At 42.2% G+C, this 23,026-nt stretch overlaps 1 protein-coding gene across 1 annotated transcript in view; it reads right to left on the bottom strand.

Annotated features, from left to right (window-relative positions):
• The window catches only part of KIF5C (kinesin family member 5C), a 151,360-nt gene that overhangs the window by 39,884 nt on the left and 88,450 nt on the right, over positions 1–23,026 (bottom strand). The window contains exons 12-15 of the mRNA XM_009443445.4: positions 13,414–13,589; positions 7,936–8,004; positions 5,361–5,567; positions 3,120–3,266 (exon numbers count right to left, since the gene is read on the bottom strand). Coding sequence (XP_009441720.2) covers positions 3,120–3,266; positions 5,361–5,567; positions 7,936–8,004; positions 13,414–13,589 — 599 coding nt within the window. The remainder of the gene's footprint in view (positions 1–3,119; positions 3,267–5,360; positions 5,568–7,935; positions 8,005–13,413; positions 13,590–23,026) is intronic.

Genomic DNA, 23,026 nt, shown 5'->3' with positions numbered 1-23,026 from the left:
GTCTGGACTCTGGAAATGTTTCAAGACATGATTGAGCTGGGGATATATGGGTTTTTCTGTTTTCTGGCTTTTCAGAGCTGTCATATTCTAGAACTGTGGACTGGGGAAGGCTCCAATAGCCATATTTTTCCCCCATCCCAGAGCCCTACCAGGAGGGACCTTGTGAAAATTAAATGGCATTAAAATGGCATTAAAATGGCATTTATTCCTAAAGGAATAAAAATACAAAACCACTGAAACAAATTCCCTTGATCTGTTCATTTTCCTATATCAAAAGAATTACTATATCAATTCATAGTCATGACCAATAAGAAAAGTACCTGTACCTATAAGGATACATCTAAAACAAATGTGCAGAAGTCACGTAATTTCTGAGCTGACAATTTTTGATACTGTCTGAGCTTATCTTGTCATTTTATAAATTAGAAAAATGAAGCCCAAAGAAGTACAGTGACTCATCCAAAGTCATACAACTACTCCCTTAGCTCTTATCACCCTAATGATGAACTCATAATTATATGAAAAAAACCAGAATGATAGAAATGACGGCTATCAATGAAATTAACTAGGACATCCAATGTCTGGAATCCAAAAATAATCTCAAAAATATCCAATTGAGTATTTAAAAATAATCTCAATCTCAATCATAGTTCAGATTCCCAAAGGTAAAGACTCTTTTTTCAATACTGAAGCACCCAGACACTCCTGATTTCATTAGCATTTTCATCAGCTCTATTTTAGAACTTAGCATAAAAATACCTTCTTCCTTTATCGTTATCAGCAGCAAGCATCAACTTCCCATATATCAACTCCACCTTCATATTGTGAGGCCATTTAATCACCTCACATCGAATTTTATTGCTCAACACCAATGCATGGTTCAAAAAATTACATCTTCAAATATAAAATCACCAAATTGAAGCTTAATAAGATTAACTCTATAGTATCTGAGAAGTCTGTGCTAGAATTAGATTCATTCACAAGGATTTATGAAATAATCAGTTACAATAAAGGTTCCATGAAAGAATGGTTACATTTACGAGCGGTCATGTACTCTAAGCTGGGACCTGTTACGCCATCCAAAAAGGGCTTTCAACATTTCCCAGAAATAGTCTACAAAAGGAAGCCTGATCTTGGGAGCATTTTCCAGTATTTAACAATCCCAGCTCACAACCTGAGTGTTCCCACTAAGCAGACTGATGTAGAATTCAGCCTTTTAAAGATAAAATGGCTAAATTCAAAGAATTTGGTTTCAGGGAATTGTGACATGTAAGGTAAGCAATGTAATACCATTCCCCAGCTCAACAAAATCAACATATATTCATCAATGACTCCTTTGTATAAGATGCTATATTATTATAAAGCTATGGTGATCAAAACATTGCGGTATTGGCAGGAAGATTTGATCCATGAAACAAAATAGAGAGACCAGAAACTGCCCCCACATACTTTTGGGGGAGATGGGGACATTCATTATCTTAACGGTGCTGATGGTTTCATGACTGTACACATGTCAAAATTTCTCAGACTGTATACTTTAAATATGTGCAGCTTTATGTAAATTATACCTCAATAAAGCTTTTTGTTTTGTTTTAAAAATGTCTCTACCCTGTCTTTTTGGTTAATAACAACAATGGCCTTTCTATATTCCAGCAAATTGTTACCTGTTCTGGGCTAATACCATTTTTAACTCTATCTCTTCCTTCTATTCCTAGTTTCTGGACAACTTTATACCACCCCTATTATCCCCACATCTCTTACTTTCTCGCTGTCAACAGCACCAATGGCCAGGTGTGATGGCTCACGCCTGTATTCCCAGCACTTTGGGAGGCAGAGGCAGGCGAATCACTTGAGGCCAGGAATTCGAGACCAGCCTGGCCAACATGGAGAAACCCCATCTCCACTTAAAAAATAATAATAAAAAAAAAATTAGCAGGGCCTGGTGGCACACGCCTGTAATCCCAGCTACTCGGCAGACTGAGGCACAAGAATTGCTTGAACCCAGTAGGCAGAGGTTGCAGTGAGCCGAGATTGCGTCACTGCACTCCAGCCTGGGTGACAAAGCAAAAGTTTGTCTCAAAATAAATAAATAAATAAATAAACAAATAACCAAGAGCACCAATATGTACAACCCCAAGGGATTCATCATGATTGGTCTATGCCAATTATAGTAATCCCAGTCCCCTTTGCTTTCCCAGAAATGTGGAGTGGTCATGTGATCCAATTCTGGCCAATGAAGTGTAAGGATATGTCTCCTGGGGACTTCTGGGATATGTTTCCCTCCTGGATTAAAGAAGTTGGCCTTTTCAGCCCATCCTGCCTTGGATGTGGTTGAGTGAGGATGTGATGATTGGTACTACAGCAGCTATTTTGCTACCATGAGGCACAATCCTCTGGATTATGAAAAGGAAACAAGCTGAGGACAGGAGAAAGGAAATAGAGAAAAAGCCTGAGAACTTGACATTGTTGAGCCATGGCACCAAAACAAAATTTGCTTCTCAAACTTTAATAAGCATAAAGAATCACCTGGAGAATCTTGTTAAAGTGCAGATTTTGATTCAATAGGTCTGAAGTGGGGCCTGAAAGGCTGTAGTTCCAATAAGCTCCCAGGTGAGGCAGATCACACCCTGAGTGGCAAGATTTTAGACTTCTCATATTGTGAATAATTAAATGTGGTTTTATTTCTTAAGCCACTGTTAGAATCCTATCACTTTCACACTGACTTGGAGAATTTTCACTTCACTGGGTTCTTTCAGAAAAGGAAAACACAATTCTGAGACTAGAACTGTTGCTTAAGCTATTTAATTCCAAACTTCTGCAACATTAGGAAATAAGTTGAGAAATAAACCAATTTGAGAAATAAACCAATTTACACAAAGCCAACCAAGATTTGAAGACACTGCCTAGATTTGAAAGATAATTTTTTTTCTCCTCCTCCTCACCCCAACAAACAATTCACTCAGTCATTCAATTAGCCCTTTTTTCATTCATTCAAACACTAACCAGCACATGGCAGATGCAAAGCACAGTGCTAAGCATTGAATGCTTAAAAGAGTAAAGCACAGACCCTACTAACTTGACAGGAGCAGGTAGAGAGGATAGAAGAAGGGCTGGCTTACAGTTTTCACATCATTGGTGCCAATAATTCCACCTATCTCCCCCAGATCTTTCAACAGCAAATTCAGGATCTCAGTTGCCCTTTTCTTCTGGTGGTTGCTAAGCTCTTGTAGCTGGCTCAGCTCTCTCTGTGTGGTTGTCAATGTAGTCTGAAAAACAAATTTCAACAACAAATTCAAAGGGTTGCCCATCAATTTCATACACTCCACATTACAAAGAATAACACCATCATGTAGAATGGATTTCTTTTACGTGACTTCAACCTAAGAATCCTTTTAAGGCAAACTCTCGCATAGCACTGCATTCTTGGATAAGAAGAGGAACTCTTTATCAACAAGTTATATCACATGGCCTGATACATTATATGTCTACATATCAGATGACAATTTCCAAGTCAGGGAAATAAGTTAAGCCAAAAAAGAAGTCCTTAAATTTATAACATGTAATTGCATCTTCCTACTTACCAGATATTCTATGTCAGTCCTATCTGTTTCATTTCAGGGTCTAAACTTACCTGCAAGGGTCCCCACCTTCACTCCTAAACAAACCTGCTCCCTGGGCCACCTCCATATTCCCACCTAAATTGATAAAGACAGATGGGTCTAGAATAGATGGCCCAGAAGAACATTAATAAGTTTAGAAAACAACTTCAAAAAAAAAAGTCTTCCAATTTTCAGAGTGAAGCTGAATTAAACACCCTTCACCTTTTTTCAAAATTAGGTTACGTTCAATAGTTGGTTTCTTACTATATAGCAGAAGCTCTATTTTCTTGTCAAACTTTAATAAACCCATCTCTTTTTCATCCTCATGTATCTTGCCAAAAGGTATGTATTCTTAACTAACGTTTAACATCAGTAAAACAGTTATCTATTTATACAATTCTCCCATATGCAGCTAGAGCATTTTTAAACAATGTCTAATAATAGTCTTCTAAACCAATCTAGTAATACTTTGGTTTCATGGCAAATTAAAAACTGTATTATGAAAAATGTTTCATTGTTTTAAGAAGCAAGTAACATGAAGGACTAATTAAAAGAATCTCATAGAAAACACTAAGCAGAGAAAATCTAAGTCGCCCCCTTTCCTAAGTGACTTCTGAATGAGTTTGTTTTATTTTGTTTGGCATTGCCAACTGCTTATGTCATCTTGTTTTTAAAATCCTCAGAGGCAGTAGTCCCCATCTTGGGAAGCTGCTAGAAAAGTCTTCCTCCATGGAGCTGAATGTATGCCGCGAGGAGCATTTCCTGTCAGCCTCACAGTCAGCAGATCAGCACTCTCCTGCGCCATCTGCTACTTCTTTTTAAACTGGATGCTTTCCACAAAGCAGGCTGGGCACAAGCCCAGGACACCAGGCCATTGGGCAGAGGTGCTAAGGATAGCAGGTTAGAGCCAGTCAGCTTCTTCACCACCCATTTTCCAGGTAGAAAAGGACACATCCCACCCTGCCATGCCAAACATTCAGTGCTCCTGCTACCGCTAGCTCCTGCTACCGCTAGCCATAGGTAGCAGTGCTACCTGCTACCGCAGAACCTATGGCATCTTTCATTTGGAGAATCTGGAAATAAGGGAATGTGCAGGCTGAAGCACTGGCTTAGAACAGCAAACAAACAAACAAGGGCAGCTTAGTTCCAGGCTCCTGAAGGTAACAGCTAGGACAAGAAGCTGACGGGAGGGAATGGAATTCATTCAGGAGGGTATAAGCAAGAAAAGTGAAGTCCATACCTTCTACGGGACCCTGCTCTTGCCAGTAGCAATGCTTTGAGATGTATATATTGATATCGTAGCATAAGCACAGATCTGTGCTAAGTGCTTTACATAAACTGTCACTAATCCTCACACCATGCAAGCAGCATATGATCGTCACCATTTTTTACAGATAAGGGAATGAATACTCACAAAGCTTAACTGTCTCAGCTAAGGCCTAAGAGTTATGAAGTCAGACTTGTAACTAAGACTTTTCTGGCTCCAAAGTCTGCACTCTTTTGACTATTCCCACGAAGCATCCCCACTAATGTTATCAATTCTCTGGATATAAAACAGTCATGATATGCAGTTTCAGGAAGAGTGAACAAAAGTCACTTGCACGAAGTATCTCAATTGTTGGAGGGACCTCAGAGAATGCATCTAACACTGAATAACTATTCATCCACTGCCTCCTTATACCATGTCTGTCAATGAATATCAATATGAGTACAGGAACGGCAGCCAAGGAAGTCCCACCCCCTAGACACAAATGCTCCAACCGTTTTCTGGGCCAGCTCGTCTGTCAGCTGCTCATTGGCCCGGGTCTTATCCTCCACTTCCTGTGATTTCTGGTCGTAATTGACAGCCAGCTCCTCCAGGGCCTGGAGAACTTCTTTCACCTCATCCTTGGCTGCCTCATTTTCAATCTGGAGACGTGTCAGCTCCTCCTGTATCTTCTCATAGTCTCTTCTTGTGGAAGCTAAAAGCTGGGGAAATGAGATGGCATGGAACTTGAGAATCTAATGTTCAAATGTTTATGTTCTATGCTGTATCCAAAAGTAAGTAATTTAAAAACCAGATATAAGAAAACAAGTTGAAAAAGTTCAGGATGATGGGAAACCCCACTGTATGGTCCAGACGATAAAAAAATAAAAGAAAAAGACAGATATGTTCTTATTGCAAAAATCTGTTTTGTGTGCATGTGTTTTGTTTTGTATGTTTTGTTGTTGTTGTTGTTGTTGTTAGTTTAAAGCTGTATACCCTTAACTCAAAGAAAGAATTACACATCAAAAAATCACTGCATTTTATAGCTATTCCATATTTTAAGCAAAGGATGGGGCCAGGCGCAGTGGCTCATGCCTGTAATCTCAGCACTTTGAGAGGCCGAGGCAGGTGGATCACCTGAGGTCAGGAGTTCACAAACAGCCTGGCCAATATGGCAAAACCCCATCTCTACTAAAAATACAAAAAAAAAATAGCTGGGTGTGGTGGTGCACACCTATAATCCCAGCTACTTGGGAAGCTGAGGCAGGAGAATAGCTTGAACCTGGGAGGCAGAGGTTGTAGTGAGCCGAGATCATGCCACTGCACTCCAGCCTGGGCAGCAGAGCAAGACTTCGTCTAAATAATAAATAAATAAATAAATAAATAAATAAATAAATAAATAAGCAAAGGATCTGAGAGTCGTTTCCAAGGAAATGACAAGGAATAACACTTACATAATTTTTAAGTGTTATCAGGATTTCACATTGTAAACTGGTTGACTTCACAATCAACTAAAACAGTATACAACAGTGGTCAGTCACCTTTTTTTTTAACATCCATCATGAAGATATAGAAGGATGTACCCCAAACAGTATCTTTAGTTAAAAGCGAATGTCTGGGCTTGCCGACGCTCTCATTATCTTTGTTCCTACGTTGATTTTCCTATATTGAACAGATACTGCCTTGATAGTATAGAAAAAGAAAAATGTTAAGGAGTTTTAACAGTAACAAGAAGTAAAGTTTATCCCAGGCAGCTGTGCCAATGTGGGTGAAACTGGAGTAGAATGGGAGGTAAAGGGCAGGAAACTCAAGCAAATGGAAGGCCTCGACTATAGCTAAGAGAGAGAGATCAACGAAATATGGTTCACCTGATTACAAAAGTGTAGATTATCTCCCTACCAAGGGAAGTGTTTGGGCAGGGGAGGTAATCATTGTCCTAAAGAGATGAAAGGGAACAAAGAGGAAGGAAATGGTTACAGAGTCCTTTATGCCTACAGAGGCCTGGGATTGAGGACAGAAACCCAGGCACCTGCTGACATTGCACAGTGGGATCCAATCCATAGCATTTCAGCAACGAAGCAGAAAGCAACTTAAAGCACAAAAGAAAACAACACTTAAACGGTCCTCAGCAAGGGAATTATTAATTGTGCATGTTTGATAAGTTGGCTGGCTATCCTTTGCTTAGGTTCTTGTTTGTAAAATACTTGGCAACACACAATGTAGTAAAAACACTTGCTGAAGAACTGAATGCCTTTGGGGAGAGACTGAAAACAATTTGCCTCCTTTTTAGTGTATCAAACATGCTGACGCAGTACTCGGGCCCCGTTCTCTTTGCCTTCCCCTCCTCTACCTTCTAGTTTTGTTTTTGTTTGTGTATCCCTGCAGGACAGCAGGAGAACATGGTGTATATCAAAGATCTGAGCAAGCTGATTGCAAAACTGAAGTAGGACTCAAACAACAGGTCACAGCATTGCTGGGTATTAGGAGGCAGAATCATCCTTGCCCAAGGCCAGGTGCAGTGGCTCACACCTGTAATCCCAGTGCTTTGGGAGCCAAGGCAGGAGCCAAGCCAGAGGCCGGGAGTTCAAGATCACCCTGACCAACATAGAGAAACTCTGTCTCAAAATATTAAAAAATTAGCTAGGTATGGTGGCACATTCTTGTAGTCTTAGCTACTTGAGAGTCTTAGGCGGGAAGATCATTTGAGCTCTGGAGGTTGCAGTGAGCCATGATTGCACCACTGCATTCCAGCCTGGACAACAGAGAGACCCTGTCTCAAAAAAATAAAAATAAAAAAGGATCATCCTTGCTTGATCACCCAACCAAAGGTCTCTGCCCTTCCAGAACGAAGTGTAGCCACTGGCTACTCAATCTCAAAACATCAGGGGTTTTTGAAAGTCAGACATTTATTTTCTAAATTCAGTGATAATCAGCTTGTAAGAGGCAGTGAAGGGACATCTACCAAGAAATTTCCACATGATTCTGTAATTATGAAAAGCTTCTATGCCAATTAAATTCCTGGAACAAACATCAACAACAAAGAGTAATAGAAGAACTTTATGGGAAAAAAAAATATATTGCATTCTTTACCTCATCCTGATCCAACATCTGTTGCTTCAGCTTTTCAGCCAGCTGGCTCTGCTGGTTAATTTCATCATCCTGAAACAAAACATCATGTTTGTTTTTTTGGTTAGTTATGTCATTTTTGATATCCCAGTCTCCCAGTGACAGGCAGCTACCATAAGCTTGCTGATAAGAAGGAAGGAATAGTGTGGTGTTACTGCACAGAAAACAGACAGATTCTGAGATCTCATTCAGTTAAAATACCTCTTCACCCACCTTTCTCAGCAGATGAAACAGCTGACTATTCTGGAAATATAATATCCTGCACATTCAACCCAATTCCTGCTCATTGAGAAATCAGAGATCTACGGTTTGGGAACTGAAAGGGACGTTAGAGATATCCCTCCCAATTCAAAGATGCTAACAGTGAAATTCCTAATTCAAAAAATAAAGGAGTGAATTTCTACCTAGCTGCACTGTCATATGGTATTATCCCAAATCTTGTCAAACGCATCAGTAAGCAGGAGTGCTGCCACCAGATCGGCAGGGAGAGCCAACGTTTCCACTTCAAACCTCTCAGACCAGAGAAAAATGAACTGGAGATTTGGCATTGGAAGACCTCCTTCTCGATTGGAAGTTAATTTTCTTAACAGTTAAAAAAAAAAAAAAAAAAAAAACCTCAGGGCAGCTGAGGGACAGAAACATTCATGCTTACTTTCTGGGCTGTCACTGAAGTGGGAAAGGCAAATTCGCTCTTCTCACTCTTTTTCTGCCACTAGGTGTTGCTGCCACAAAAGCAAGGGTATTCGCTGCCCACCTCTCCCTACCTCCCCTTAGACTCAGTCCACCCCCAGTGCAGGCAAAGCAGCAGGCAGATGATGCCTAACTACATAAAAAACACAGTCTTCACTGCATTATTTTCACGACTTCAAATAAAATTTGAACATAGCCTGTGAAGATGACAACCTGGCTTCTAGGGTCTAAACACCAAACAGAGTCAGATTCAATTGAGCATCCTTGGGCACTTCTTCGTGCCAGGTCCTGTCTAGGTGTTTTCATCAGCAGCCCAGAAAAACACACCCTGTACTGTGCCTTTTGCCTTTTCCAGGGGTGAAATCCAACCCAAACTTAAGGGCCTGGGTCACAGAACCTCAATGTTCTATGGGATATTCCCCAGCCTGTTTGGTGATATCTATGCATACATTTGAATCATGTTAATTTAATGTCACAAACTAATGCTTTCCATGGAGAAAGAAAACTCTAAAATCAGCCATACAGGATCTGAATCTCCTTGTCCTTTATGTAGAACATCATTTGGCTTTGCTTTTCTACTTAAAGAGATCCTGTTTCTACTGAACCCTTTACACCAATGTTTCTTTAATGGTTCTACTTTCCTGCACAAATCATATTTCTGGCAGGTGAATTAGGGAAATTATACCAGAATGAAACCTCCAAAAACTGGCACTTCTACAACTAGAAGACTATTTTGTAGGTATATTTTCTCTTCTACTTTATAAACTTAGCACGTCAGTTACCAGTAACGATTTTGTGTTTATGTTCCTGAGCACTTAAATATTAGACAACTTAGCGTAAAGGATTCAAAGAGTTTACCATCGGAGAGCCACCATCTCTTCTCCTGGGACAAATGGACAAGCACTACAAGTGATATAAACCACAAGAGGAGAGAAATGGAGTGAACTCTGTCCTTACGCTGTGCTCATTTCAAAGCCTGAAGATGCAGGCTTCCTCCCAACAGATGACAAGCTGGGATGCAGTGATTTTTAAGGTACAGTGAAAAACCAAGGGCCCCTGGCCCCACCTGGGAAGGATGAAGAACAAGGATGGTACTACAGAAGACGTGGATCACTTGTATCAGAGCCATTTCCCAAACTATATTTACCCTTTATTAAGGCAACTTATCTAAGGAATTAATGAGCTCTACTGTGATTTTTTTTAAGTCTTTCAAAACCTCCAGAATAATAAGGTGTGCTTATATCTACACATTCAACTGCATCTCTTAGAACATGCATAAGCACGCTCACTCTGATGCCGGTTCTAAAGATCTTGTCCATGGATAACAGATTTTAAAGCACTTTTCAGAAAGTATTTTATACTTGAATTTTCTTATACATGAAATAACATAAGGCCAGTTACAGTGGCTCACGCCTATAATCCCAGCACTTTGGGAGGCCAAGGCAGCTTGATCACTTGAGCCCAGGAGTCCAAGACCAGCCTGAGCAACATGGCAAATCTCCGTCTCTACAAAACATACAAAAAAAAAAAAAAATTAGCTGAGTGTGGTGGTATGTGCCTGTAGTACCAGCTACTCAGGAGGCTGAGGCAGGTGGATGGCTTGAGCCTGGAAGGTTGAAGCTGCAGTGAGTTGTGATTTCACCACTGCACTCTAGTCTGCGCAACAGAACAAGACCCCATCTCAAAAATTAAAAAAAAAAATAACATGCGGCCAGGCGTGGTGGCTCAGGCCTGAAATCCCAGCACTTTGGGAGGCCGAGGCGGGTGGATCACGAGGTCAGGAAATCAAGACCATCCTGGCCAACATGGTGAAGCCCCATCTCTACTAAAAATACAAAATTAGCCGGGCGTGGTGGTGTGCGCCTGTAGTCCCAGCTACTCAGGAGGCCGAGGCAGGAGAATTGCTTGAACCCAGGAGGCAGAGGTTGCAGTGCACCGAGGTCGCGCCACTGGACTCCAGCCTGAGTGACAGAGCGAGACTCCATCTCAAAAAATAAATAAATAAATAAATAAATAAAACATAATAATATGCACACCCTTATAAATGAGAAACTGGTCAACCTCAGTTGTCAACAGGTCACTGTTCACCTTTAAGTATAAAAATGTTTTTATTGCAATGGTAATCTGCATAAAAATAATCAACTTTCATTTCTACTTAAGCTTGGTTCGTGTCAGGATCTCCAAGAGCAGAGCAGTACTGTAGAGGGACAGAGACTAAGAGACAAGGAGTGCCAGCGCCAACTTGTTCACATTGTGTCTCTGCTGGTGGCCCCCTTGGCACCACCCCTTCCACACCACACACGGAAGTAAGCAGAGCCCAGCCCAGCCCAGGAGAAAGAAGGAAACTAATATTTACTGGGCACCTGCAATGTACTAGAAACTTTTAATCCTCACCACAGCCTTTTGAAGTAACAGATATAAGCCCCATGATACAGATGAGAAAAAGCACCTTCAGCAGGGCCAGGCGCTAGCCCAGGATTCAGCATTATTGTCACAGGTCTGCCTGGGTCTCAGTGTCATTGTTACAGGTCTGAGTCCACAGTGCATGCTCTCCCATCACACAGCATGGCCTTGGGAGAGTACCTGTGCTTGGAGCCCTGGCGGGGCAGCACGGAGGAACAGAAGGGGCAGCTGGGAGGAAACCGTGTGGTCTTTCTCCCTCCACACCCTAAATAGATTCACTGAGGTTGACCAGGTCCTCATTTAAAGGGCTGAGGGCAAAATGAGATGAGCACTGGGGTGGGAGTCAGAAGATATGTAACTTCATCCTAGCTCTGCCACCTATATGTGATATACACTTGGGTAAGTCACATAACCACCCTGGGCTAGTGCCTCACCCAAACCTAAATACCTCCTGTTCTACCTTTCAGTAGACCAAGAAGGTGCCATATCCCACCTCATGTATTCTTCAAGCGTCAAACCACCTACATCAACAGAAACATGGAAGTGCCTCCTAGAACATTTCAGAGGAGGACCCCTAAGAATGACAGTTGGTAAGACATAATCAGGCAGTCTATGGGAAGGGTCACTGAGGGCAAACCATTAGCTCTGGTGCCCCCTAAGGCTGAGGCTTCTAGGCTCAGTCCTCTCCCACATCTCTCAGCATCATCATGTGATGGACCACAAATACTAGCCTCCAACAGTGGGCCTTACAGAATCTTCAAAGCACATGCTGTAGGAAAATGACATAACAAAATGGCCTAGACTGACCATCAGGAGACGGAGACTCTCAAGCCAGCTCTTCAGCTACCAACTGAATGCTTTGGACATGGCATTTTCATCTCTCTGTCCTAATCACTACATTTCGTATGTCTGATTTGAGACTCTAAAGTCTCTCTCTTGGATCAATGAAAGTTCCCTGTGCTGCCAAGGTAAATGATCCCGATTCCGCCATGCAGGCGTCTATTCATAGAGAACTGAGCACAGAAACAGCTTCTCACCCTCTCACCCAGGATTCTCTGCGATTACTAAAAATGAGCCCATCGGTTCTAAAATGAGGAAAAAAAATGCATATGGTCTAATCTTCTTTACTGTTTAAACAATAGCAATTCCTTGGAGAAATCAAGAAATTGCATATACTGTTAACTTACTATTGATCTCTTTTTTCTCTTTGTTTTGCATAAAATACATAGATAGAAATGGAAGATAACGGTATGCGTGGAGCCTAAAGGGCAAGTAACCCATCTCGTGGGTGCGAATACTTTATTAAATGTGTTTTCAGAAGAGTAGGATGACCCCAGAATAAAGCTGTGGTTATAGTGCAAGCTCTTGGAATCACAAACAAGCAGAACTAGCTTCCTTAAGGCAACCAGTCACATTCAGCTTGCAAAGGTTATACCAGACTCTGAGCTTTACCTCAGAGAGAGAGGCCTGTAAGATTAATGACAAGGTTAACATAACAAAGCTGCTTCATACAAGCCAGAGGTGTCCCTAAGCACTCTGAGCTGAACCACAACAGAAAAGATTAAATCAGGCTAAAAATATCAGCAACCCTGATGAAATCAACTGAAAGGATTTAGAATATTCCAAGGGCAACATGCCAAGATCATATAAAACATCAATTCAATTCTCATGCCTCTGGGATTCCTAACCCAACCTTTAATTGATTCTCCCAGTGTTCTCCAAGGCCTCTTTTCCTCTATGCCAACTTGTGCATTTACATGACTATTTGAGTCCCAAAAGCTTGTCATAAAATTGGACATCCCCAATTAGCATGTTCAAACTACTTCATTCAAGAATATACCCGTGAAAAGAGCTTCACCAATTAGGTGAAGCCATCAGACCACACTGCCATCGATTTCTCATCCCAGGGCCTTATGGTTATATGATTAAAGTACATGCTTGAATTCTGGGAGTCACAACCCTTGCCCCTAGCTGAGGCTACTGCTGGAGTTTCCAAGAGGTGAAGGATAGGCCCAGAGAAGAAAGGGAGACTTAAAGATCATAGACACTCACACACCCCACCTTTCATGCAGTAATCAGCCCAGTCCAATTTCTAGAAGACAAGACTCTAAATAGCACCCGCCTGTCTATCTAGGCCAACACACTGCTTTTTCAGTCAAGTTCCCTTTAACATTTCTATTCCACATGAATCAAACTCCCTGAATCTGCACCATCAAAGTGCTAGGGTAGGTATTAGGAAACCAGAAACAAAGATCGGGCTGTAGCCCTACATCAGTCCCATAGGGAGCTGGGACCTGCCATCTTTCATCTTTGTAGCAGAATGAGAACTATGAATCTCTGGCCACAGACCTTGTCATCCAGTTGTCTGTAGAGACTGGAGATCTCCTCATCGTACTTCTCTTTCTCCTCTGTAGAGATGCCAGCAACAACAGGAGCAATATTGTCTATGATGGGGGTGTTATCACAAGGCTCCAGGTTCTTCTGGTCCTTGGCACTGATCTGTTCATCCTCAGGCACAGCTTCTCCTGCAAAACATAGCCGAGCAGAGTTGGGGATTAAAGAAATTGAGTATGCAACCCTCCAGGAAGAGTACCAAAAAAAATCAGTCCTGGTGAAAAATACACAGAAGACACAATAAAGGGCTATAGTGTGGTTAGAGTTTGTGTTCCTTCTATTTGACAAGAAAGGTCTTAGTTAATTGGCCAAAACTAGTCTAAGAAAAAAGATAACTATGTAAAACCTCCCCTCTCAAGATGCATCCCTGAAGTAAACTGGTTCCAAGCTACTCCAACTTGCAGAGATACCTAAATTCTTTACATTCATTTTGCTTTAGTTGAGGAATATCCTGGGGCTTTACTAGAGTCATATTCTCTCTAGTGATTGATTAAAAAGGAAACAGACCTCTAAGGCATCCTAATTATGAATTAATTATGTCATTGTTTCATTAATAGAAACAGCCAAATAAAGAAACACACTGGCATTGTTTGATAGAACACTCTAAGGCTCAGATCCTCTGAATTCAAGAATCTCCGAATCTGAGGTCAGAAGACAGGGTAGCCCTGGATCCAAGACTAGAGCTGCAAAAGCTCACATTTCAATACCACTGTCTCCTCCAGGAAGCCAGAATTAATTGGCTCTGCTGGGAAGTTCAAATAGAATAACCTACTGTGATATCAGATAGTCTTAGGAAAGAAAAGCAGCCAATCTAGACTATCTTGCAAAGACCCTACCTACAACTTCTCAGTTTGCAGAGTAGCATTTGTTGGGGCCTTCAAAGGAAGAATTGCCAAATTTGTCAATCAAATTGATAGAAATGGTACAGCTTGCAAGCTGGCCAATGGCTATCTCCAAAAAGAACATCAAAGACATAAAGTGCATAAAAAGGATTCTAAGAAAACTACTGGCCCCACTGAGTCTCCCAAATATCTTCCTGGAAAGCAAAACCAAACCCAACATACTTTTCCATCACAATGTTTACCATCAACACCACAATCATCTTGCTACAGTCAGTAGTAAGAGTGTCTGCAGTATTCCAAGCCTCACCCCAGTTCCCAGCCCACAAAATCCATTTTGTAAAAATTGCCCAGGAAAACTGCCTTGAGTCAGAGAGTTTTTCCAAAATACATGATAGAAGGCAGGGCACAGTGGCTCAGGCCAAGACGGGCAGATAACTTGAGGCCAGGAATTCGAGACCAGCCTGGCTAACATGGTGAAATACCATCTCTACTAAAAATACAAAACTTAGTATTTGTACAAAAATTGGCTGGGTGTGGTGGTGCACACCTGTAATCCCAGCTGTTTGGGAGGCTGAGGAACAAGAGTCGCTTGAACCCGAGAGGCAAAGGTTGCAATGAGCCGAGATCGCGCCATTGCACTCCAGCCTGGGTGCCAAGAGCAAAACTTTGTCTCAATAAATAAATAAATAAATAAAAATAAATAATAGAGTAACTGAGATTTCAATCTGTGGCTTCATTAACAATATATATCATGCTTCAAGGAACCCACCTGAACACTGTACACATTTATCTCAATATAAACAAAACACTGTGATAGTTTAGTTCTGCTGCTTATGACTCCATTATCTCACTGAATAACCACAAAATACTACATGGGGCCTCCGTGTTAAGTAAAATTAACACCCAATGCTTTCACTTTTGTATCACAGTTCCGCTTGAAGCAGCAACTTGAAGCAAAACATAGAATAAACTATTACTTTGCTGAATACAAAATTGAGCCAACCCTTTTTCCTTTTCCAACAAGACTGCTATACTTAAGCCTTTTTTCTAAAATTATTGACCTTAAACAAAACCAGAATATCAGAGTAGCCTTTGAACAGAACCTGAACCAAATCAATATTTCATTCAGTTCCAATTCCTGGCTTAAAATATCCATCAACAACCTTAGTGTGCAGACTGGATTTCATCCAATTAAAGGATCTATATTCTCTACAGTCTGCTAAATCCATGGGCTATAAAAGCTGTACCATGTTCTTTTTTTTTCTTAAACATATTAGAGATAGATAGAGATAGATAGATAGATAGATAGATAGATAGATAGATAGATAGACAGATTTTCTAATCACACAATAATTCAGGATACATTCTTAACATAAACAACTCAAGCAATGTGGAGTATACAACTAAAACTTGAAAGTCCTCCTTCACCCCTCCCTTCTAATTCTGTTCCTTCCCCAGAGAAATTCACCACTAACACTTTGGTAAATATCCTTCCTCTTCTTGGATTGTGACTGTATCTCTAATTTTTGAGCTCTAGCTTCTGAAATTTGGGAACAGGGCAATCCAGTACAGTATGAATTTAATCTTTCAGCTTACGCATGACAAAGATGAAATTCTTAGCTGTACCAGACCAGACACCAACCAGAACATGGTCATATTATCCACAGGCCAACTCACTCCAAGTAAAGAGGTAAGATACAAAAACATCTGGAAGAGATATATTCCCTGTGTTCTTTGGTTTCAAATGGCCAAAGAGGCAATGGTATCATGAGGCTAGGGTAAGCTAAGGAGCTGCCCAGTGTGTGTTTTGATTCAGCTGAGTGGGCAGGGGCCGGGGATAGACTTCTATAACCTTAGCAGCAAGTGACCTGTTCTAACCAAAGTCACAGGCCTGACTTCCCCTAAAGCTGCCCTCTTCTCCCATTAAGGAATGATAGCGTCACCAAGTAGAAGGGTTGTCCCAGATGGCAGAGATTCAACAAGCTAGCCAATGCTGCTGTAAGGCACTGTGAAAGTAGTCAAGGAACTCTCTCATCTCCAGTGCTATGGCAGGATGCTAAAGCCACATTGTACCTTTTAACAGGTCTCATTAATCACAAGCCCATCTCCTGCTTACCCTCTTGGTTTCCTTTCTGTAAAGGAGAAGAAATAACAATGCCTTTATCACAGGGTTGTTCTAAAGATAAATGAAGATAGTATATGTAAAAAGCACAAAAGGCAATATTGTTCAAAGTCCACCTCTTATCCCCTCCTCTCCCTGACAAATTTGCAACTTTGTAGGCTTGGCAGATAAATTATTATTTTTACTTATTCTGTGATTTGTGTTTCTGAGATCTTTACGATAATTTTATGGCTGGAGCTCAGTTCCAAAAATAAAACATGGTATAGCCATGCAAGTCCATTTCAGGTTTATTTTTATTATTATTAAAACAGTATTTGAAACCTACAGCAGACTTTGTGGTTTCTCTTGAACAATTCTCTCAATCAAAGCATTAACATGTCTCCTACAAAGCTACATCTAAACAACCAGCTCTTTTCAGTTTATATTCTAAAGGTCAGGCAGTCAGGATTATTTTTTACAGCAGCCATTTCAACGGAGAAGAACAAAGCCGCAACACGCAGGAACTAAAGCAGCCCAGCTCCTGCCCAGAGAGGAACCAAGGGCAGGTTTTCCAACACCGCTACCCTTCAAAGGACCGAGAAAATGACTTCCAGAAGCGTCCTGGTAACTACACTGTCCAGCTCACAAACACGTCTGGGGATTGTAAATTCCCAACACTAGGCAAGACCTGACACTAGGTTATCTGTCTCCATGGCAATCTCACCACATTAATGGAGAATATTCCCTGCACTGCAGTGGACCAATTCTCTGGAGAAGCCCCCACATGGTGATTATGGAATAACTGATTCTAACAAGGAAGACAGCTGCAAACAGACCCTAGAGAAATAACGCCCTGAACCCTGATGGTGGGAGAAGGAGAAAAAGACCACCAAAGGAAGATTAGCATCTATTTTGAGTCTCCCTCTTTGCATTAAAAGCAGATTTCTCTTAGTTTAGCCCCGGAGGCTTATACCTGCTGTCTATAGGAAAAGAGCTCATAATATTGTAAAGCATCTGAAAGGCCTCCACACACACACACACACACACACACACACACACACACACACACACTGGAAACCTTCCCCTTCTTTAAATAAGCATCCTGGCATTTACTATTGTCAGATGTAATTACCTTTAAGGACTAAAAAGATTTGTGTTTACATAGGAGCATTCACTGAAGCATACCTATAAGGCTTACAGAGCATTCTAATTATAAAATAAAAACTCCCAGAGGGCGTAAATAACATTTCTACAAAAAATAGAAATCCATCAACGGCAACAGATGAGAATGACACACTAATCAAAAATTCTCATTAGGGCTATTAAAATTTCTAAAATAGGTTTTTGGGTCTTTTTTTTAAAGAAAGAAAACCATTAGACTGCCAGTAATTCATTAAAACTTCACACATGAAATAGCAACAAGCTAGTTATCCTTTTCATAAGTTGAGTTCCTAAAGCCTCAGGAGAACACAGAAAGGTAATTGCATTCTCTCAGTAACTCCGGAGCAGAGATTTGCTGGTTACTCACAGCTTCCGCCAGAAACCACAGCAGATCTGGCAAATGAGGTGCTTTCTTTTAATACCAATTAAATAGGCCCAGTGGCAGACCTAATGGTAGGTAATTTCTGTATCAAAGAAACTAAAAGGAAATCTTTAAGTTGCCAGATGGGTGAGAGCAGCTGGCTACAAGATGTCATTATATAAATGTGATGTTAAAAAAAAATCATTCTTTTATGAGATTATTTTGCATGCAAATAGCATCTTTCACCCTCATTCCTAAAAACACTGTAAGCAGCTTAAAACATCCTCTAATCCCTTCTAGAGCGATTTTCTAATAAACTGGTCACCTGGGACTCTGCATCCTCCTTACATTCATGACCACCTGAACAGGCCACAACATTCTCTTAGTAGACAGACGGTATTTCTATTACAGAGTTTGGTTGTGTTCTCAAAAGCAAGCAGAGGGCCTAGTAAATTAGATCGCTCCAATGAAATGCTAATTTCTGAGAGTCCATTATAATCATGGATCTAAGAAGGGAGCCAGCATCTTCGAAGATTTAATGCTAAAAGAGCAAATTGTGTTCCAATTGTGGTGGTCCCAAAGTTCCACAAAGCCCCAAATCAGACTAGAGGCTACAGATTTAGCTAGTTACTGAACCATGCCTCCTGGCCTCACAGGTTTTGAACTGGATGAACAAATCTGCGTTAGAGACTGCCGATTTTTCCACACTTTCTCAGCCTGTGATGAAATCATTTCTTTGCATGACTTCAGCAGATAAGGTAAATCTATATCCACTGTTTTTTAATCTTATAGGCAATTATTCAAGAGAAGAAAATCTGCAGATACACCAGTTTGTCAGGTCATTTCCTTGTTCTGACACCTGGATTTTCAGGTCCTCCTTTTTCTGACTTAAATTACTGTAAAAAATTATTTTTCAAGTACAAAATTCAAAGTATCAGAAGACAGCACGTGTGAAGACTGACCTGGCAGCAACAGGAAGCCATGCATCCAGACTTCACCCCTCCCTCCCCATCCTCCTGTCAAGAGTTTTCCTGATGGATTGGGAGGAGGTTAGCATGAGCTGGAGCTGTAATTCACTCTGAATCCAACTATTTAACTCTATCTCCATATATAGGATTGTTCGAGTCTTTCCCGCACATATGAGCAACAAAGCAATAGAGCTTTAAAAAAAATTCCATTTTCTGGCAACTGCCCCACTCCATCTATCTGTTCCTTAAGCAAGCAGGCTGAACAAATCTCCGTGAGGCTAAAGAGCCAACAGAGCCTCCAGATTCGAAGAAAGACCAGCCATCGATATCGGCCCACAAGATGTCACTAGTAGATTGTGGTGAACATTTGTTGCTTTTCAGCCACTCGACACCCATTCTTATAAAATAGCACCTCAACTTCCTTTTAAGGAATTAGCCCCCTAAACCGCGTGCAGTCTTCATCAGACAATGTATCAAAGTGCCCTGCCCTTCCCCAGCCAAGGCACACCAGCAAGCACAGTATTCCCACTTCTATCCTGGGCCTCTGCTTCTCCAACATAATCACATACAGAAGGGAAAAAGCATTAATTCCAGGTGTGGCCACTTAAGAGACCTGCCTGTCTCTGCTGCCTGTATCCCTGAAGCAGCCCCAGCCTACACTTGTCGGAGCCTATTGCCTCTGCTTTGGAGTCTGTGAATCATTCGTATCCTTCTAACACATTCTCTTTTTGCTTTAGCCAGGCAGTGTCAATTCCTGTCGTTTGCAATCCAAGGATCCTAACTAGCACCCTGGGGAACGGAACCAGGCCAGTGGGTGGCTCTCCTTAGCCACATGCACATGCCCGGAGTTATCCTGCCTCCATGGCAATGTCAGAAAGGAATTAAAGCTTAGTGTAGTATATGTGATATGAGCCACAAGCCTTCTTCTGAGAATCAAGGTTCAACAGTGCCCAGAGGAGAAAACTGCTAGGCCTGCATTCTGAAGTGGCCCCTGTCTTACCTGGAGCTGCTATAAGAAAGTACCATAGACTGGGTGGCTTATAAAGAATTTATTACTTACAGTTCTGGAGGCTAGAAGTCCAAGATCAGAGTGCCAACATGATCTTGGCACTTGGTAAGGGCCCTCTTCGGGGTTTGCAGATGGCATCTCATTACAGTCTTACATAGTGGAGACCAGAGGGAAGGAAGCTCTCTCAGAACTCACAGGACACTAATGCCATTCATGAGAGTCCATCCTCAGAACCCAATCACCTCCCAAAGGCCCCACCTCCTACTATCACCACCTTAGGGGTTAAGATTTCAACATATGAATTTGGATGGGCACAAAACATTCAATCTATAGCATGCATCAAGCTACAAAGGGTTGAAAATTGGTACAGGTGGAGGTGTAGGGGAGGGCGAGAGCAACCTCTAGGCATGTAATAGACAGTGCAGTATTTCACCAATTTTGAATGACATAAGGCAGGGCATGCCCTGTCCTGTGGCACAGTTCCAACACTGCCAGCTGGATCAAACTTACCTCTTTTCAGTTATCTCCATTATCTGCCTGCACCTGATCTGTAGTTGATTTCCTACTCCTTTGTATTGTTACTTCATTCTATGTAACAGCAAGTAGGAAAAAGCACAAGCATGTGTGCGCGCGCGCGCGCGCGCACACACACACACACACTTTGCTACACATACCCCTTCCTTGCTCTCCAGCAGCTGAAGTATAGCAGCCAAACTCTTAAATTATAAATACCATGCAAAGAAAGAAATCTTTTTCCCAGGAGACTGCACACAATTGACAAGGCCTCTTTAACTCGTGGAGACTGCCATGTGGAAATATCAATACCCAGGAAATGTTGAGGGGAGCTAAGTAGCCACCTTCTGTAAGTTTAGAACCAACGTGCGTGTCAAGTTTCAAAGGAAAGTTGGCAATATCCTGCCACTCTGGTTTTAGTGAAGGGCACTTCTGCTTTTCCAGTCCACATCTCAAAAGCCCAGCTCTCACGTTTACACACACCAGCCATGCCCTCATTATCACCAGCCATGCCCTCATTATCTTCTGCTCTGAAGAATTAGGACTGACACGTGGGGAGACCATGGAAGGGCTTCTAGTGCCCCTTTTTTTGGCGTGATATTTATTACACTCATCTAACTGGCCCTGCCCACAAATCATTCTGCTAACTTGATGAGCAGGCTGTGCAGACAGTAGAAAGAGAATGAACTTTAGAGTCAGGCCCACTCAGTTCAGATTGCAGCTTTACCAGAGACTGATCCACTTGGGGACGTTTTCAGGCCTGTCATTCATGGTCACAAGGGCTACCTGAGGATTAAATGCCCAGCCTCAGAATGTAACAAAAAGCCTGGCCTGGTCTGTTGTCCCTGTAACGTCCACTGGCACATAGCATGAGATGCAGAGTTACTGTTTGAGGTAGCTCTGCCCCCTCCATGGGACAAAGGACCTCTCCCCACCTCCTCACTGCCCCTCACTACTCTCCTTCTTGCCTGAAACTTACATCACTAAAGTCAGTTCTCTACCTTTAAGAACTTTGCCCCTAGAAAAATCACCTTTAAATACACATGTTAGCTGGGGAGGAAAGGAGAGCTCTGCGGAATCCCTCCAATTCCCTTCTCCCATCACAACCAGTGGTGACGTGGCAATGGGGTTGCTGGGGGCCTCTCAGACTCTCTCTGTCTTCTCTTCTTTCTCTGTAGTCCAAAGGGCCCTCACACCTACCTATGCCTTCAATTACTACCAAAAGACTGATGACTCCAACTCAAGCAGATCCTCTGAGCTCCAGACCCTCAGACCTAACTTCTTATCTGAATAATGTTCCCCTGGATGTTCCACGGGGACCCTAAACTCCCTCCTCCCTCACCCCTGGTTCTCCTCCAGCATCCCCAGACTTAGAGAATGGTCTCACCCTCCATCCAACTCGGCAAGCCAGAAAACACAGTTGTCATTGAAACCTCCCTCTCCCATAGCCAACCCCTCACCATACCCGGCTAATTTCTCCTCCTAAATATCTCTCAGGTTCATCCATTTCTCTCCCTTCCTACTACCCTCTCACTTCAATACCATCATCTCATCCCTGGAAGACCACCCCAGCTCCCAGCCCTCCTCTCCGACCTGCAGTCCACTCTCCAATACAGCCAATGGATCTTCAAAAATGCGAAGGTATGACTTGCAGCTTAACACCCTTGACCAAAATCCTGAAGACAGGAGAGCCCCGCCTATCCCTCGAGCCCATCTCAGGCCAGTGCTCCCTGCTGGCCTATGTCCTCCATTCTCGGAGCCCCCACCTCACCTCATGCCCCCTATTTTGCCTGGCTAACTGCTGCTTCTCGCAGATACTAATCTCTATATTGCATATTCAAGGAACCCTTCACTGCCTTCTCAGTCAAGGTCAGGGCCCCCTGTTGTATAACTCTTGGCACCTGTGCTTTCCCTTCTTGGTATGCAGCGTGGACTACCATCATACATTTATTGGTGAGGACTGGCATTTACCTTCCTCCCCGCTCAGACCGTCCTGAGGGAAGAGACCACATCTGACTGCCCACCCTTTAATCTCCAGCACCTGCATTAAGCATATGTTTGCTTACCATACATTTATTGGAGGTCTACTCTGTGCCAGAGTATATCATCATACATTATTTTTCCCAAATTATGTAACTTAAGGGCTCATGTAGGATCTCACCCAAGAGGGCACAGAAAACAGCACATTTCTCTTTTTTTTTTTTTTTTGAGATGGAGTTTTGCTCTTTTTGCCGAGGCTGGAGTACAATGGTGGGTTCTCGGCTCACTGCAACCTCCGCCTCCGGGGTTCAAGCGATTCTCCTGCCTCAGCCTACTGAGTAGCTGGGATTACAGGCATGTGCCACCACACCCAGCTAATTTTGTATTTTTAGTAGAGACAGGGTTTCTCCATGTTGGCCAGGTGGGTCTCGAACTCCCGACCTCAGGTGATCTGCCCACCTCGGCCACCCAAAGAGCTGGGAGAAAACGGTACATTTCTAAGGAGATTCGCAAGGTGTTCGAAGAGTGACCTTAAAATGATGTCCAAGTAAAGAGGCCAAAAACAGGACTGAGTGCCCAAAAGATGCTAAGCATGATGGTGAGTCAGGCAAACAAGGCAATGGGCAGATCCCA

Source organism: Pan troglodytes, chromosome 13 (assembly GCF_028858775.2).
Source record: "Pan troglodytes isolate AG18354 chromosome 13, NHGRI_mPanTro3-v2.0_pri, whole genome shotgun sequence".
NCBI lineage: Eukaryota > Metazoa > Chordata > Mammalia > Primates > Hominidae > Pan > Pan troglodytes.
Note: the sequence above shows the minus strand (reverse complement) of the source record. Positions and strands in the feature narration are given on the sequence as shown.